Below are 16716 nucleotides of genomic sequence, written 5' to 3' on the forward strand. Positions count from 1 at the left end.
CAGGCAATACATCTTCAGTCCCCACCTCTGCTCATGTCAAGATTACAGTACAAGCCCTGCACTTGTTCCTTCTGAATGCCATGTGTTAGGATCATGGTGCTTTGCCGTCTTGTTCTCTCCCCTCCTCCTCCCTATAAGTGGTAATCAAAAGACAAGCCTGAAAAGGTGGAGCTAGAAGTGAAATAAATGCATTGCTCATCCTTGCATTTCATGACTTCTGGACCCAATTTTTTCTCCCTGATCTCTGCCAACAGAGGATACATTTCATGTCTCCAATGAAGTGGGCTCCAGTTCATGAAAGTTTATGCCACAATGAAATAGTCGCTTCAAGATGCCACAAGACTCTTTGTTATATAACCTTTTATGTAACAAAGAACATGCATATTATTCCACTGGACAGAAAGGAAAACATTTTCCTTCCATCAAAAATCATTTGCTCACTTTGACACGCTTGTTACCAAAACCTAGTGATTTCCCAGTTGATTAGGCTCCGAAACCACGGGACCTTATAGAGGTGGAGTTAAGAGACACACCACATTTAGAAGGGAAGTTAGGGATTTATTGAAAGACCCAAAATTGAACTTTCGTTCCCCCAAATTCACAGTAGATATTCCCAAAATGCAAGTATGGCAGTATAACAGGTATTTTTCCCTGTATCTGTATACTGGACTATAGAGGGGGACTGGCCAAGAGGGGGACTGAGACAGTGTATTTTATTTTTCCTGTGTGTGTGTGTGTGTGTACTTCAGAAAGACTAACAACAAAATATTCAAAAAATACGTTTAAGCTAAACATTTCAGCTTCCGCCCTCATCAGCACAGCTACTGATGAAGGTGGAAGCTGAAACATTTAGCCTAAAAATATTTTTTGAATACTCTGTTGTTAGTGTTTCTTTCTTAGATATTTTACATTAAGACTGACTGCATCCATAGTGGATCCAGAGCCTCCTTGTTGTTTTGCTATTGTGCCACTTTACACCAACCTCCCCTCCTCTCTATATATATTCTTTTCATTTTATCCATTTCTCTCTTTTCCATCAGTCTTTACCAATAAAGATTATTTTCTTCTAAGCTTTTCTCTGTGTGAATATAGATAACCTTGTGTAGACTGAAAGACGCCATTGTGAACTTTCCATGATCTTGAATGCCGACTTGAGTTCTCGGTGTAACAGTTTGCAGATATCCTGGATTTGGGATTGTTTTCTAAACAATCCCATGTTTGGATCATTCATGGTCTTCATTATTGCTACTAGAAGATGCAGGGAGGTGTGAATGAGGAAAAATAGTTTCATTCACAGGAAAAGGCCACGGATTGGGGGCGGTGATGGAGGATATGTGTAGAGGCTGCAATCAAGATATTGGCTTCAAGGGATTATGGGGATTAGCCAACAAAAAGGGGCATTGGCATAAGGGCAGAAGGTGTTACAGTAATAAAGGAAAGCATTTTATGATTGTTGGAAGGACCTTGGAAATATCGAGGAGGCACCAGATGATTGTTTTCTCTGGGTAGCGACAATTAGCTCAGGAATTGGGCATGATGAATTATAAACAAAGTGTAACACTGAGCCCCTTGATGTCATGTTCCCCCCAAGCTCATACGAAAGCATAAAAACCTCATTTGCCCAGAGAAAGGGGGGTAGCAGTGGACTTTGGATCGGACCATGGGTTTGTGGCATTAAACCCTCTTTTAATTTTTTTTTCTTGTTAACACATTCCAGAGTGCAGAAGAATATAAACGGCTACCTGAATCTCTCTATCCTCATACATACAATCCTAAAATGAGTTTGAATATTAGTGGTGTCCAAGATGACAGATTCCCAGATAGGCTTGATTCAACTGGAAAAACAGGGAAGGAAGATGAGGTATGGTAGATGCAATTGTTTTGTTCTTTGTTTGCTTTATAATAGTAATCTTAATCTGGATGAATAAATAACAAAACACCTTCTGAATTATTTTCATTATATAAGTTACAATAACATTATGATTAAATAGGAAGTATAAACAATCTGACAGAGACATGGCCTTCTTAAACTATTTAAGGGAAGGGCTGTAGCTCACTAGTAGGGCACGTGCTTTGCAGGTAAGATCCCTGGTTCAATCCCTGGCATTTCCAAGTAGGGTTGGGAAAGACCCCTGCCTTAAACCCTGAAGAGCTGCTGCCAGTAATTGCAGACACTGCAGAACTAAATGGACCACTGGTTTGAATCAGTATAAGGTAGTCTCCTTTATTCCTGTGTTAACTTGGTATTAGCAGTCAAAGAATAGATTGTTTTGACTGGTTGGATGAATGAATCTTTTTGTTTGTTTGTAAGTAATTTTGTATATAATCCCCCTTGTGTCAAAATTTAACATAGAAGACATTGCAGTCTTATTTTGCTCTGAGATGTAACTTGTGTAAGACCTGAATCTCTACTATTTCAGCATATTTCATTGGATGATAATGATTCAGAAGACTCTCCTATTGATCAAATAAATGAGGCAGTTGCTATCAATAAAGTGGAAAATGCATCAAAAGGAGGTAACTTTTTTTGCGTTGGTTATTCTGTAGCTTGGCTCCTGCCAAGTGTTCCACACATTTTCAGTGAGTTCTTAAAATTTATGGAATATGGAACAGGAAAGTGTACATGTTTAATAAGTTAGTGAAGAGGGGACCCACATGGCTTTTATGATACAGCATTTGGTATATTTTAAATTCAAAGAGAATTTATTCACTTTTTTTGTGTGCCCAAGTTTTAACACAGACACTGGAAATGAGGGAGAACTTTCAAAAGCAGCTACAAGAAATCATGACTGCAACATCACTAGCAAAGTTGCAAGGACAAAGGAGCTCTTTGTCTCGGAATGGGTTTGATAATTCTCCGACCACTCCCGATGGACCTCGTTCTGTGCGTAATGGCCGTAGCAGAGTTTTGGAAGCCCTAAGGTACTAGCTAGCTGGAATGTGAACACATCCTAGATTTCTGACCTATAATCCTAGGAAAGCTACAGAAATACTGAGAAACTTCTGCTGGATTATAGAGCGTTCCATCAGCAGATGGTTTCTGAGAGTTACCAGTTACTGCAGAATTTGAACTTTGTGGGCACAGAATATCAGTGTCACTATGTACAGATTATTGGCAACTTTAAATTACACATTGTGACTCTTAACTATTTCTCATCTTGTAGATTTTTAAAAACCTCTATTTCTCCTTTTACATTGAAGTAGATAATTTCTACCTGTACTAATTAATGGCCATGATCCAACCCAGAGTTAAGGTCAGTATTGAGTTGTAGTCAATAGGTTGGAGCCAGACTAAGTTAGTTGCACTTACAGTGCAATCCTATACATATCTATTCAGAAGTCAGGCCCATTGAGTTCAGTGAGTTCTGTTGAAAACAATAGAACTTAAATCGTGACTAATTTGTCCCACTGATTTTGGTGGGACCTAAGATTAACTTAGTCTGTATCTAACCTAATATATTTCCATTGCTGTAATGTGAACTGCATGTGCTATCAATACCATTCACATCCTCAGTGTTTGCTTTCTTCCGTTCCTCAGGCAATCTCGGCAAGTAGCGATTGATGTCAACACAGAGCCATCCCAGAATGAGCAGATTATTTGGGATGACCCCACTGCAAGAGAAGAGAGAGCAAGGCTTGCCAGCAACCTACAGTGGCCCAATAGTCCTTCTCAATATTCTGAACAAATTCAAATGAATGCAGTAAACACGGGTGACCTTTCAGTAAGGAAATCCTTGACTGATACCGAAATCGCTGAAATGGGTGAGAAGAGAATATGACATGACTGAGCTGGACTGCAGTTTTTGATTTTTGTTAACTCTTTAGCTGACTTTCCCAACATGGTGCCCTGGAAACCAAAGTAAAAACAAACAAACAGCTGCACCAGCGTGTTTCGACACTTGGTCTTTATCATGGGAAAACCTCTTGGAGATTCTTTTGCAGGATTCCCTCTCCCTTGCTTCTTCCAAGCACTGTTGTCAACATGGTGCCATCCATCAGCCCAAGCCAGCATGGCCAATGGTTAGGGGTTGTGGAATTGTAGTCCAAACATGTGGGGTTTGATCTGCCTTTTGCAACCTGCTCAGAGAAGGTGCCTTTACATGATGTTTTTGGGATCCCACCTCCCCACTGCTCCACAGCTCACCCCATTCAGCAGGGTCCCCCGACTTTCTGGCCTGGTTCACACAATCTCAGCGCATGCTGGTCATGTGCCGGCTGAATTTGCATAACTACCCTCTCTGGCATGGCTTCTTGTGATGTCGAAACCCAGCGAGGGTGGCCTGTTGGGGTGGATAGCAAACTACAACAGGATTCTGGGTGGCTTGTTAACCATGGCAACAAGCCACCCTGGGTAGGTTCGCATGACTCGACAATCCATGCTGCTGAGGATAATTATGCAAATCCCCCTGATACATGGCAGGCACGCACAGCGTAGTTAAGCCATGGTGGCTTGTTAACTGCCTGCTGTTTATGCAAACTGGGCCTGTAACAGCCCATGGTTCTGGGTGGCTTGTCACAAACACTGATAAGCCACCCTAGCTGGCTTCACACAACACAACAAGCCACGCTGCCAAGAGTAATTATACAAATACTTCTGGTATGTGATCAGCACACACAGTGTAGTTAACAAACCACTGTGGCTTGTTAACTGCCTGCCGATCATGTGAACCGGTCCCATGTAGCATTTTCAGCAGCTGGAGGGGCTGCCATGGGAGAGAGAAGTCTACTTCAACCAACACAATTGATTCAGTGTAAAACTGGATCCAGTCCCTGGAGGGCAGTATGTTGTGGAAGACTGATCCATAGCATAGGAAAGCATCAATACCAGTTGAATGAGCTGCATTTTTAAAAACGTGGTGGTGGTTTTAGTTTCCTTTCTCATTTTTTATTAGAGGTGTTGGTGAATGTCTTGACTTGCAGTTGGTTCAGACATGATGTGGTTGTGCCAATAGTTAAGTGCAGATGGAGCTTCTAAAAACTGTGTATACAAATAGCTGGTCACATGGTAAAAATTGTCTGAAGTATACCACTTCAGACTGCAAGCAGGCAGTTTTATTTTTATATGCTTTCTCATTTGTTGTTTAAATCCATACACATAGAAACTACCATTTCTGGGAGAAGGCTAGGCTAGAATCCTTCTCCAATGTCTAGTTTTCTATATATACTGAAGCTTTTTAAAATAATGAGAAAGTATTTAATTAATTAATTTTTACTATTTTATTTATTAAACACTGCATGAATAAATTTCTCTAGGTGTTGTTCAACCATAGTAACAACATCAAATATACAAATAAAATCCCAGTAAAAACAATCAACAATATAAAAATAATAAACATGCCAACACAACTAAAATAACAATTACATATAAAAGTTAAAACCGTATTGTAGGGATTAAAGCAATAAAACTTAAACACTAAAAAGACTTAAACATTTGATTATGTAGTCTGGCACAATGGTACAGTCCAGGAACAGTTTTACCATATGATGTACTGTTTGTTTGGAATGAGCCAAAAGTCAAATCATTATACAACTTTGCTGTTACAGGGAATACTGTATACCACCTTAGTTGATTGCTCTTTCCGTATTCATTTATTGATATATCAGTGGTTTGTTGTCAGATGTCTATATGCTTGCTTTGTGTCAGAGGGGATATTGATTCATTTAGAAAGCCATCTTTGCCTTTTATGTTCATGTATTGGTGTATTTGAAATCCCTTTCTCACACCAAATCTTTGGGTTGGAGGGAGTTGAGAAATTTGCATTAAGGATGTGCCTGGAACAGAATTAGGGACAGCTGAAGTATTAATGATGTATTATGTAGTTAGGGATGTAAGGTCTATTTTGATTAACCAGATATTCAAATTATAGAATTATGGATAAGAGAATTTTACATTGTATATGTTTACTGTAGAACTTCAGAAGCACTGAGGAAGTATAATAACTGAACTTACAATCAATCCTTTATTTTGTGTAGACAAATAATCCTTACCTTGCGGTCTCAGTCAAGCTTAGTCTGAAGAAAATCCCATTGAAACCAGTAGAGTTACTTTTGACTATAGAGGGTTACTTCATGTTTTGGACTGGTGTATTGGAGAATAATCTTTATAAACTGCCACTTTTGAAGAGTCAGACTTGAATCATACTCATTTTTCTCCCATCCATTTTCTGTTGGTCTTACTTTGAGAACTGTTCAGGTTTTAGCTTCAAATATACAAAACCACAAAATAATGATTTTCTCATTTATAGGTGCTGATGATCTTGAGAAAACAAATTTAGTGGAAGCCTTGGGACCTCAAATCTGTAGAAATCCAGAAACACCTCTAAAAGAAGAAAATCTAATCCTGACTCCATTGGCTCCTGCTATTGCCTTTCCATTGGCAAATCCTCCTGTGGCTCCCCAGCCAAAAGAAAATGTATGCCATGTGCCAGCACATTGATTAATACTTGCGCTGAGAAATGTTATTCCAGCATTTTATGTTTAAACTTTCAATTGAAGCTGTCAGTAAATTAATCTTAAATTATAGATTACAAGTGACAGTAAACATTTTTATCTCAATTGCTTCTCAGAAATTACTTGTAAATCCTTTCTGTAATCTAATTTGTCCTGCAAGCCTGAGAGTAATGGAGAGTTGAAGCAAGGTAGGAAATAGCAAGGTAGGAAATTATTCCATTATGATGAGTAGTAATTCAGGAATGAGTTATACTTGCTAAGATTCAAAAGGTTTGACAGATTTATTGAAATACCTGTCAAACCCAAGAATTAAAATTTAAATTTATGTAACTAAATCTGCTAGCTCCCTGTACTTCCAGCCTTTCGTATAGATGGCCCTTACCTCTGACATATAATTCAGGTACACTTGCTGAGAAAAAAGGGCCTCTACTGTACATTTTATCATTTAGCAGATACTTGAATATCAAGTTATTTTTATATAACCAAATGTAACCAGGCCTTCTCTCCAGGGTCTTACCAAGTACAGTCAGGGCCAGAAATATTGGAGCAAGGATAACTGTTTTGGCAGTTGGCCTCTGTACACCACCACATTGAAGTTGAAAGGAAACACACCCAGATGGGAACGAGGTCAGGACTTTCAGCTGTAATTCAAGGGGTTTGACAAAAGTGGGGCACTAACCATTCAGGAAGTACAGCCAGTGGCATACACACACCCATCATTGGTGGCTCATAAGTAATGGAACAAACCAATATCATTTCAAACTTAAGGATCGCCTTTAATACCTGGACGAAAATCCTTTGCAGTCAATTACTGCCTGAAGTCTGGAACCCATGGACATGACCAAATGCTGAGTTTCCTCCCTTGAGATGCTTTGCCGGGCCTTTACTGCAGCTGTCTTCAGCTGTTGATTGTTTGTGGGTCTTTCTGCCTTCAGTCTTGTCTTCAGGAAGTGAAAAGCATGCTCTATTGGGTTGAGATCAGGTGACTGACGTGGCCATTGAAGAACATCCCACTTCTTTGCCTTGAGAAACTCTTGGGTAGCTTTTGCTGTATGTTTTGGGTCATTATCCATCTGCAATATGAAGTGGCGTCCTATCAGTTTGGCAGCATTCGGCTGAATCTGAGCAGAAAGTATAGCCCTATACGCTTCAGAATTCATCCTGCTGCTTTTATCAGCAATCAGGTCATCAATAAACACCAGTGACTTGGTTCCATTGGCAGCCATGCATGCCTATGCCATAACACTGCCTCCACCATGTTTGACAGATGATGTGGTATGCTTTGGATAATGAGCTGTTCCTTTCCTTCTCCATACTTTTCCCATCATTCTGGTACAAGTTAATCTTGGTCTCAACAGTCCAAAGAATCTTATTCCAGAACAAGGCAGGCCTTTTTAGGTGTTTGCTGGCAAAGGCTAATCTGGCCTTGAGCGTTACCAGTGGTTTGCACCTTGTTGTGAAGCCTCTGTATTTACATTCATAAAGCCGTCACTTGACTGTAGATGTTGACAGTGACATGCTTACCTCCGCAAGAGCGTTCTTGACCTGGCTAGATGTTGTGAAGGGGTTCCTCTTCACCGTGAGCAGAATTCTGCGGTCATCCACTTCAGTTGTCTTCTGTGGTCTTCCAGGTCTTTTGCTGTTGCTGAGCTTGCCAGTTAATTCCTTCTTTTTCAGGATGTTCCAAACTGTTGTTTTGGCCACTCCCACTGTTTTTGCTATCTCTCTGATGTGTTTATTTTGTTTCCTCAGCCTAATGATGACCTCCTTCACTCGCATGGACACCTCTTTGGACCTCATGTTGGGGGTTCCAGGGAACAGCTACCAAATGCAAATGTAACACTCAGAACCACCTCCAGGCCTTTTATCTGCTTGCTTGGTCATGGGGTACCCAGGAAACAGGCCACACCTGGCCATGCAGCTGGTTGTCAGCCATTCATTCCATAACTTATGAGCCACCAACGATGGGTGTGTGTGTATGCCACTGGCTGTACTTCCTAAATGGTTAGCGTCCCACTTTTGTCAAACCCCTTGAATCACAGCTGTAAGTCCTGACTTCACTCCCATCTGGGTGTGTTTCCTTTCAACTTCAATGTGGTGGTGTACAGAGGCCAACTGCCAAAACAGTTATCCTTGCTCCAATATTTCTGGCCCTGACTGTATATTCTCTAAATATATGACTGAGTTAAATTGTATGTGGGCATATAGCGAATGAAACAATTTGTTGGCTATCAAATGCATCTTTTTGTCTGTATTCTCTCCTTGTTTCCCCAAATTGTTGTCTTTCAGGTCATTAAAATGGACCAAAAGGCATATGGTGAACCAGAAAAACTGCGCAAATTCCAGTTGTCTTCCCTTAATCCTCAGGAACGAATTGATTATTGCCATCTGATTGAAGAGCTAGGTGAGGTATTCAAAGCCTCTGGAATTCTGTGACTGGATTCCAGTTCTGCACTCCATGCCAAACACATTGAACCCTACTTGTTTTATGTGGTTTGCAAAATAGCTCTTTATAAGTTTGCCCTTCCTATAGTAGGGATGACCTTTTAAAATAGCTATATTTGCATTTCATTGTTTAGGTGGAGTGGTTCTTGAGAAGCAGTGCTTTGACCCTAGCTGTACACACACAATTGTGGGACACCCTCTTCGCAATGAGAAATTCTTGGCATCAATGGCAGCTGGAAAGTGGGTGCTTCATCGTTCCTACCTGGAGGCATGCAGAACAGCATGGCACTTTGTAGAGGTAGTTAACATTACAACTCCATTATTTTTTTTTCTTGTTATTTCCATTATAGAACATAAGTTTCCAGAAAAACATCAAGCAACCTTGCTGAGGCTTAACAGGTCTGGGTGTGGTTGGTGCCTAGATGGGAGACCACCTGAAAAACTACATATGCTGCCTCGAATTCTATGGAAGAATGGCAGGATTATAAATGAAATAAATGATGAACTGAAAGCTTGTTTTATCCTGTTTCTGCATGAGCTTGTGATTTTTTTTAAAAAATGTACTGAAATTCTTATGTTTTTTGTTCCCATTTTTCATAATGTATACGTTTTGTGCACATTTTAAATGCACCCATTTCCCTCCAAGTGCTTTATTTTGCTGAAATGCTGTTTTGTGTGCCCTTTATCGTAATATGCACATTTTGGTGCGCATTTTTCCTAACACTAACTGCATCAGAAAGCTCGCAAAATGCGAATTCTGGAATGCAACTCTGTGTTAGCTCACAGAAAATGGCTTGGGAGGTGCGAAATTAGGTAAATATGTTTTTAAAAACCAAAACAAACCTCAATGGAGCGAATTTCTCACCCGTCCCTAGTATCCTGTCAAATGTGACTGCAGCTCCGTGACTTGCTCTTGCATTTTTGCAAATTTCCTGTTAAACTTGGCGGAATTACTATGAATAAGAATGTCATTCTAGGAAGAAGATTATGAATGGGGAAGTAACTCTATACTCAGTGTTCTGCCTGGAATCAATATAGTACAGAAGAAATTAGCAGTTGCAGCAATGAGATGGAGGAAAACAATACAAAGACGGAGAGAGGAAACTGGCATTACTGAGGTATTTACATGTTACGTTTCATGAGTCATATCTAGTTGTGTCTCCACTACTGATGGAAGGGTCTTTGATGTGTGCAGAGGAATCAATAAAGTCACATCCCATGTAATTCCCTAGATGTAGATTGTGACCAAGGCAACCCGAAAACACTGAAGCAAAATCTTGCAAGTTCCTTTATCAAATCATTCTGGTGGATGCACATTTTGTGCATATGCATCTCTAGATTGCATTGAAAGGATGCATTTGACTGAAGCATCTACAGTTCACATTATTATCACAGTTAATCCTAGAGTTAGATTTGCTGAAATGATTTAAGAAATACTAATAAATACTTGTAATTCCCATGATTTGTGGGGTTGATACTTGTTCCCTGTGTGTTCTGCATTTCTTTGAGGACCAAACCACATGTTATAATGGAGATGCACGCATGTAGCTCTTTGAAAAATCAGTGATTAAAAACCCCGTGGTGCTGGATCCAATCTGGATTTGAAGTGGGGAGAGGGAGACCCTCCCCCCTGCACTGCTTTCCTGATATGAATTACTCCCCAAAGCTATTAGCCATGGAGATAAAACATAGAGGCACAACTTTTGTGCTCAGATTTTTTTTTCCTGTGGCTAATGGCAGCTTCAGGGGCAATTGAAGTTGGAGAATTGGTGTAAGGTTAAATAGAAGGAAAAATGTAGGGAGTTCCGATTGCAGAACTACCCAGGCAACATCTAGTTTGGCCCTGGCAGTAGGTGAAATGTAAATGGGTGGTTAGAAATGAAGCTTATTGAATGTGGGAATGATAATATGGTTCCGGCCCAGCCTTTCTCAAGGAGTGCCTCCAGCAACACCAGACAGGCCGCTCAACAAGATCAGCCTCGGATGGCTTTCTCTCTGTCCCGTCAGACAGGACAGCTAGGCTGGTGAGGACAAGGGAGAGGGCCTTCTCTGTGGTGGCTCCCACTCTGTGGAACTCCCTCCCTAGGGAACTCTGCCATGGCCCCTCTTTAATGAGTTTCCGCTATTCATTAAAAATGTGGTTGTTCAGGCAGGCATTTGGGGTGGGTTAGGGTATTTTTAGAAATACATTTTAATATGGAATTATTGTACATCACCCAGAGTGGCTGGGTGACTGACTAGATGGGCGATTAAGACATTTAATTAATCAATTAATTGGGGGATTAATTTTTTTAAAAAACTGGATCTATCTTTGTAGGGAGCATTTAGTGGTTGGACAGTTATTTTGAATGTTGACCCAGCCAAGGAAGCAGGCTTCAGACGTCTTCTAGAGTCAGGAGGGGCAAAGGTGCGTATATGCTTGATTATTCTTTTGCCAGTATAGTTGGCAGTCATAGGAAGGTGTTGGGTTGCTGCTGTTTGCCTAAGAGTAGTGTCTTGAGATTCCACGTTAGACTGCAATCCCAGATCCATCTGACATATTCAAAAGTTGCTTTTCCATTGGTTTCAGTGATAAAATTTGTAGTATCCATTACTGTTCCAAATCTATTCAGCAAAAAAGGAAGGGGAAAAAAAATAATACTCCTGTTTTTACAAATAAGTCGAGTCTGGAGCTGAAGCCACATTTTACCTCCCCTAATCCCCAGTTGAGCTCTCCCTTAATAGGACAAGGAGATGCTTTTCAGTGTGTGACTCTCATTTAACTAGCCACTTCCTTAGTCATCTGTGGCAAGTAATACATGTCCCCTCTCCCCTCCTGCCCAAATCCCTATTCCCCCTTTAGCTATTAGTTCTTTAAGATTAGATGACAAAGACAGCCAGGTGAGGCCTTGGCCAAACGAGCAGGCTGTGGGTCAGCCACCGTTAGCACTGCCCCATATTTCCAAAATGTACTGCTGAAGGCAGATAAACTTTATTTCACATGCTGTCTCCAGGACCATTCAGGAAGCTGCGGACTAGGTTGTTTTGTGGTTCACTCCTTAAAATTGTACTAGCAAGGTTAGTTTAAGTGTAATAGGATGCATACACCATTCATATAAGTCAACCAGAATCTGTGTGTTTGAATCTACAGGTGCTGCCTGCTCATTCTCTTCCTCTCTTTAGAGAAGTTACTCATCTTTTTGCTGATTTTAATAAATTGAAACCAGAGAATGTAAGAGTTAACCTAGGAGAGGCTGCATCTCAAGGAGTGAACTGTCTGAAGCCAGAATACATTGCTGACTACCTTGTACAGGTTTGCATACCAGTAGCATAATAAGACTTTTGTTACATTTTAAGAAATCAATCCACGTTTCAGTTTGGTGTGAGGAGGCATCTAACAATGGTTAACTCCCGCTATTGCCAGGAAGGCAGGGATCATGTGACCTAGATTTTTGTCTCTAGGTATGATGCTGCTAGACTCTACTCAGTTCTTTTCTCTGCATTTGCCCCGGGATAGAACTCTGCTATTCAGCTCCTCTCTTCTCAGGTTTTACTCTATTTCTTAGCTGCTTTTGTTCACTTAACCTCTCCTTGGTCCACATTTTCCTTTTAAATGTCTCTGTGCTCACATTGCTGACTAAGTTATACAGGTTTGTATACCAGTAGTATAATATGACTTTAGTTAGTTATAAGAAAAGTTTCCACATCTAGAATATCAAAGCTATGACATAGCAGATATGTATGCAGAATTACATGTGAATAGGGCCTTTGCCGTTTTATGACCAGAGGAAAACTGTTTGTATGGTTAGAGAAAAGGACAGAAAGTCTCTTGCATTCATGGTTTTTGATTGTGACTCAGGTACAGAAGTTGTAATGATTAAGTTGCTCTTTGCCCATTTTGGGTGCTTCTAACAATTAGAAGGCACGTGCAGCTTTTCCATCTTTTTTTCTTAATGAATTTTCTGCGGAAGAAGAAGAGTTGGGAAAACATGGGAGGGTTACGAGTGGAAGACTACTACATCATCTGCCCCCCTTGGTAAAATTCTGTGAATGTGGCAGCGTGATGGCATAATGAAAGCCTCATCTGGAGGCACTCCTGCTCAATTTAAAACAGGACAAGTGGATGTCTTTTCAAGAAAAGTGGATTCTACAATGTTACCAAGTGGTAAATTACTTTCTCCATTGCCTTTCTGCCATAACCAGCCATCAGCTCTAGCAATGGCTAAGCCTGCAGTCAGGGCAGTGTGCTACCAGGAAGATTAGGGTAGAAAGCATGGAAAGAGAATATCAGATATAGAACTTTGTGTGAATGCTGGGGAGAAATGCGTGTGCATGCGTGCATGTTGATAATGGACACTATTTAAGAAGGTTCTGGGCGTAGAAATTTGGAACTCTTGGCAGTAAAGTAAAATGAAGATTTCAAATGATCTTTAAAAACTATAAACGCTTTTTCTTAAGGAACTACCGCCTCCAATGGAAAGCTATCGTTTGCCAGAGGCTGCTGCCTTTCTTCAGAGTAGCAAAGAACATGGAACTGGGTTATCTCAAAAGCGAAAAGCTCCTGAAGAAACACACACAGTAAAGCGATCCAGAATGTACTGAGATGGCCATTCCTTTAAAATATACATTTCCTATTTCTATTTATACTGGGTTTCTTTCAACGTAAAAGGGTATTAAATGCTTTTGTGGTATGGCGTGTGTGTTGTTCTTAAAAAATTCCCTTGTTCTTTGGTAGGGCTTTGTTCTTTGTTCTAAAACAAATATGGGTAGTAGGGCTGTGCATGGACGCCCCGATTCGCGTTGGATGCTGATTCGGACCTTCTGAATCAGTCCCACTTTGCTTTGGGCCGATTTGGACCCAATCCAATTCGCTTTGGATTTGAATCTGAAGCGAGAATTGGATATCTGAATTACTTGAATTTTACATTTTCCCATTGACTTGCCTTGGAAAACGGATACAGCCATAATGTTTTCAGTTGTTATGATAAGTACATGACCTGTGGGGACTTGTCAGCCCCCATGGAGGTGATTCCACCTGCCACATTTCAGACAATTTGGCCTAGTAGTTTTTGTGCTAGGCACAGGTAAAATGTGCTGTTCTCAGAAACTCAAATCAAAGGTCATAAAGGGACAAACAGAGAAGTTAGATGTTACTGGTGAGATTAGGAGGAGGTCACTATCCCTAATCTCTGGTGTGGGTTTTTTGAAATGCAAAATAACCCCTCTCCCCTAGTACTTTCCTATTCAGCTTCAGACTGGATGACCTCAGGCTCTCTTTGGCTGATGGAATACACATTACCTGGGAAAACAGGTCTGCCCTAGACCAGGCTGCACTATCTGGACTGGGGGTGAGCCAGCCTGGCTACTTGTACCACCAGCACCTCGCCCACCTCTGCCCCTGCCAAGATCCCTTAGATGCATCATATTGGGGTTGTTTTGCACCACAGTAAACAAACACATTGTGTGTAGTGCTTCGCTCACTATATATTATGTATTCTATAATGTATAATAATTGTCTATGGATTCATACACACACGGGCAAAAGAAAAAGAGATGCAGAAAGAAAAGCTGCCGTTCTTGCTAAGGAGGGTGAGGAAAGGGAGTACACTATAAAGCCTGAGAAAAGGGTTTTTTTAAATACATATTTTTAGATAGATAAAGAGTTGAAATGGGAAGGAATACAGGAATTGAGAAGGGCTGTGGGGGGTGGGGGGAGACCCAAAGAACAAGGCAAGGAAACTAAAGTACCTTTAAAATGCTTTTTTGGTTTTTAAAAATCTAGTAGAAAATAAAAGGAAGACTAATAAATAATAGTTGAACTGAGAAGGGCCGCGTGGGAAGGAAGAAGTGAAGCTGCAGCAGAGCACACACACCACGCAGTTCTAGCTAGCCAACTCTCTAACCCACTCTCTCACAGTGAAATGAAAGCAGACTCATCCTGTTATATACATCATTCTCCCCGCTCCACCACTATCACTGATTGGAGACTGCTGGGTTAAATTCAGCCCTAATCTGGCAACTTGAGTTGCCATTTGCCAAGGCTTACCATTCCCCCCCCCTCCCCCTGGCCTGCCTGAGCTTTTGCAAGCCGATACATTTTAGAGTCAGGCTGTCTTGGCTTCCCAATAGTTCCAGATCTCCAGGGTGCGCCAAGGTCCTTCAGGGGTGACCTGCTTTGCTTTAGGCCACCTCAGTGCTGTTCTGACCTGCTTTGGAGCTCAACAAGGCTCCCCCACAGCACCCTGATTTGCTTCACAATTTGGACGGAAGTGGTGCACAGCCCTAATGGGTAGGCCGTAGGCTGCATGTGCCCTTTAGCTGCTTTGTTAGGGATGTACGAAAGTTCCGCCACGGATCTCGGGGAGGCTGAATGCCAGCGCATTCGGCCCCCCGAAATCAGTGGCGGAACAGCCCGCCCCCCCAAGGACGAGACTTACCTTGGATCTTCCTGGCAGCAGCGGCGGCGGCGCGGCGGCTGTGGTGGTTGGTCTTCCGACTGGCTGCCGCCGCCATTTCCAGGTTAAAACAAAAAACCGTGATAGGCTACGTAAAGATTTACATAGCCTATCACGGCTAGATTTTAAAAAAACACCGTGATAGGCTACGTAAATCTTTACGTACCCTATCACGGCTGACTTAAAAAAACAAAAAAAACCATGCGTATCCAAATGGCGGCATTTGTGTTCCTTATTTTGGCACGTAAAATAAGGACGCTACGCTATTTGTGTTCCCCTTATTTTTGCCGTCTTAGTCTACGTAAATGTTTACGTAGGCTAAGACGTGCCAAAATAAAGAACGCAAATGGCGGCGGCCATGGCCGCCGCCATTTGCGTACACATGGGTGTTGTTTTTTTTTAAAATCAGCCGTGATAGGCTACGTAAACGTTTACATAGCCTATCACGGCTGACTGCAGGGACGCAAACAGCGGGTATCGCTGCCGTTTGCATCCCTGCTAGCCAGCGGCTGGATGTCCGGCTGCTGGCGGAGCGGCTGGCGGCTCCGCAGAATAGCTGCGGAGCACAGCCGGCCGGCCAGGATTCCAGGGGGAGGGACGGAGCGCCTCCCCCCCACCATCAACATAATCCGCAGAAAGGTAAGTCACTTTCGTACATCCTTACTTTCTGTATGGCTTGTGGAGTCCTGGGATGTTCTGCCCACTTTTCCCCACCACCAGCTGATTAGCCATCAAGTGGGGAAAGGCGCAAGGAACCGAGCCTCCTCATTCCTGCACACTGAGATGTGGAGGAAGAACAGTGTGTGTAGCATCAGACCATGAGGCCTTTGGGGCCAAAAGGTTGCCCACCACCGCTGTAAAATGAATTCTTGTAATTTTTGTTACAACATCAGGGGGGTTCTGTGAATATATTAGTAGATTTATATCCTACTTTGGAGTTCCCAAAGCAGTCAACATCTGTAAAATGCACCTTAAATGAAACCCAACATACAAAAAATGGGCACGTAGTGTAGTCTCTGCCTGCTGTGGAACTTTGGTGGTGCTTTGATGCTGAATTGGTGAAAACATGCACACTTTTGCCCATTTGTTTACAGAGCTGCTCAGACTACAAAGGACTGCCCTTTCCTTTTAGTGCAGGGAGCAGCTAGTTGCATACAGAAGGTTGGAGAAGGGCACAGTAACCCCCTCTCCAAATTGAATGAGAAAGCCCTTTCCAGAGGAGGGGCAGGGGGAGCCCCCATGCTTAAGCAAATTATTTCACAAAGTTTGTGTGTTGAACAATTCAGCTCCTGTACCCTGCACAGGAAAATACACTTTGTCATCTCATCATGCCCCCGCCCCCAGCATACATTTTTTACTGACTTTGTTCATACACACTGTTAAAACG

At 41.8% G+C, this 16716-nt stretch overlaps 1 protein-coding gene across 8 annotated transcripts in view; it reads left to right on the forward strand.

Moving 5' to 3' along the window:
* TOPBP1 (DNA topoisomerase II binding protein 1) overlaps nucleotides 1–14408 on the forward strand; it is a 66097-nt gene extending 51689 nt beyond the window's left edge. For all 8 annotated transcript variants that reach the window (XM_084858147.1, XM_084858145.1, XM_084858148.1 and 5 more), the window contains 11 exons: nucleotides 1718–1861; nucleotides 2421–2517; nucleotides 2730–2922; nucleotides 3539–3762; nucleotides 6246–6412; nucleotides 8740–8854; nucleotides 9030–9193; nucleotides 9873–10013; nucleotides 11213–11302; nucleotides 12026–12187; nucleotides 13333–14408. In XM_084858147.1, the coding sequence (XP_084714273.1) occupies nucleotides 1718–1861; nucleotides 2421–2517; nucleotides 2730–2922; nucleotides 3539–3762; nucleotides 6246–6412; nucleotides 8740–8854; nucleotides 9030–9193; nucleotides 9873–10013; nucleotides 11213–11302; nucleotides 12026–12187; nucleotides 13333–13476 (1641 nt within the window). In that variant the 3' untranslated portion in view covers nucleotides 13477–14408. The remainder of the gene's footprint in view (nucleotides 1–1717; nucleotides 1862–2420; nucleotides 2518–2729; nucleotides 2923–3538; nucleotides 3763–6245; nucleotides 6413–8739; nucleotides 8855–9029; nucleotides 9194–9872; nucleotides 10014–11212; nucleotides 11303–12025; nucleotides 12188–13332) is intronic.
* Nucleotides 14409–16716: the final 2308 nt, after the last annotated feature.

The sequence above is a fragment of the Heloderma suspectum genome, chromosome 5 (genome assembly GCF_057233095.1).
Source record: "Heloderma suspectum isolate Gila_16-S chromosome 5, 16-S_ref, whole genome shotgun sequence".
NCBI lineage: Eukaryota > Metazoa > Chordata > Lepidosauria > Squamata > Helodermatidae > Heloderma > Heloderma suspectum.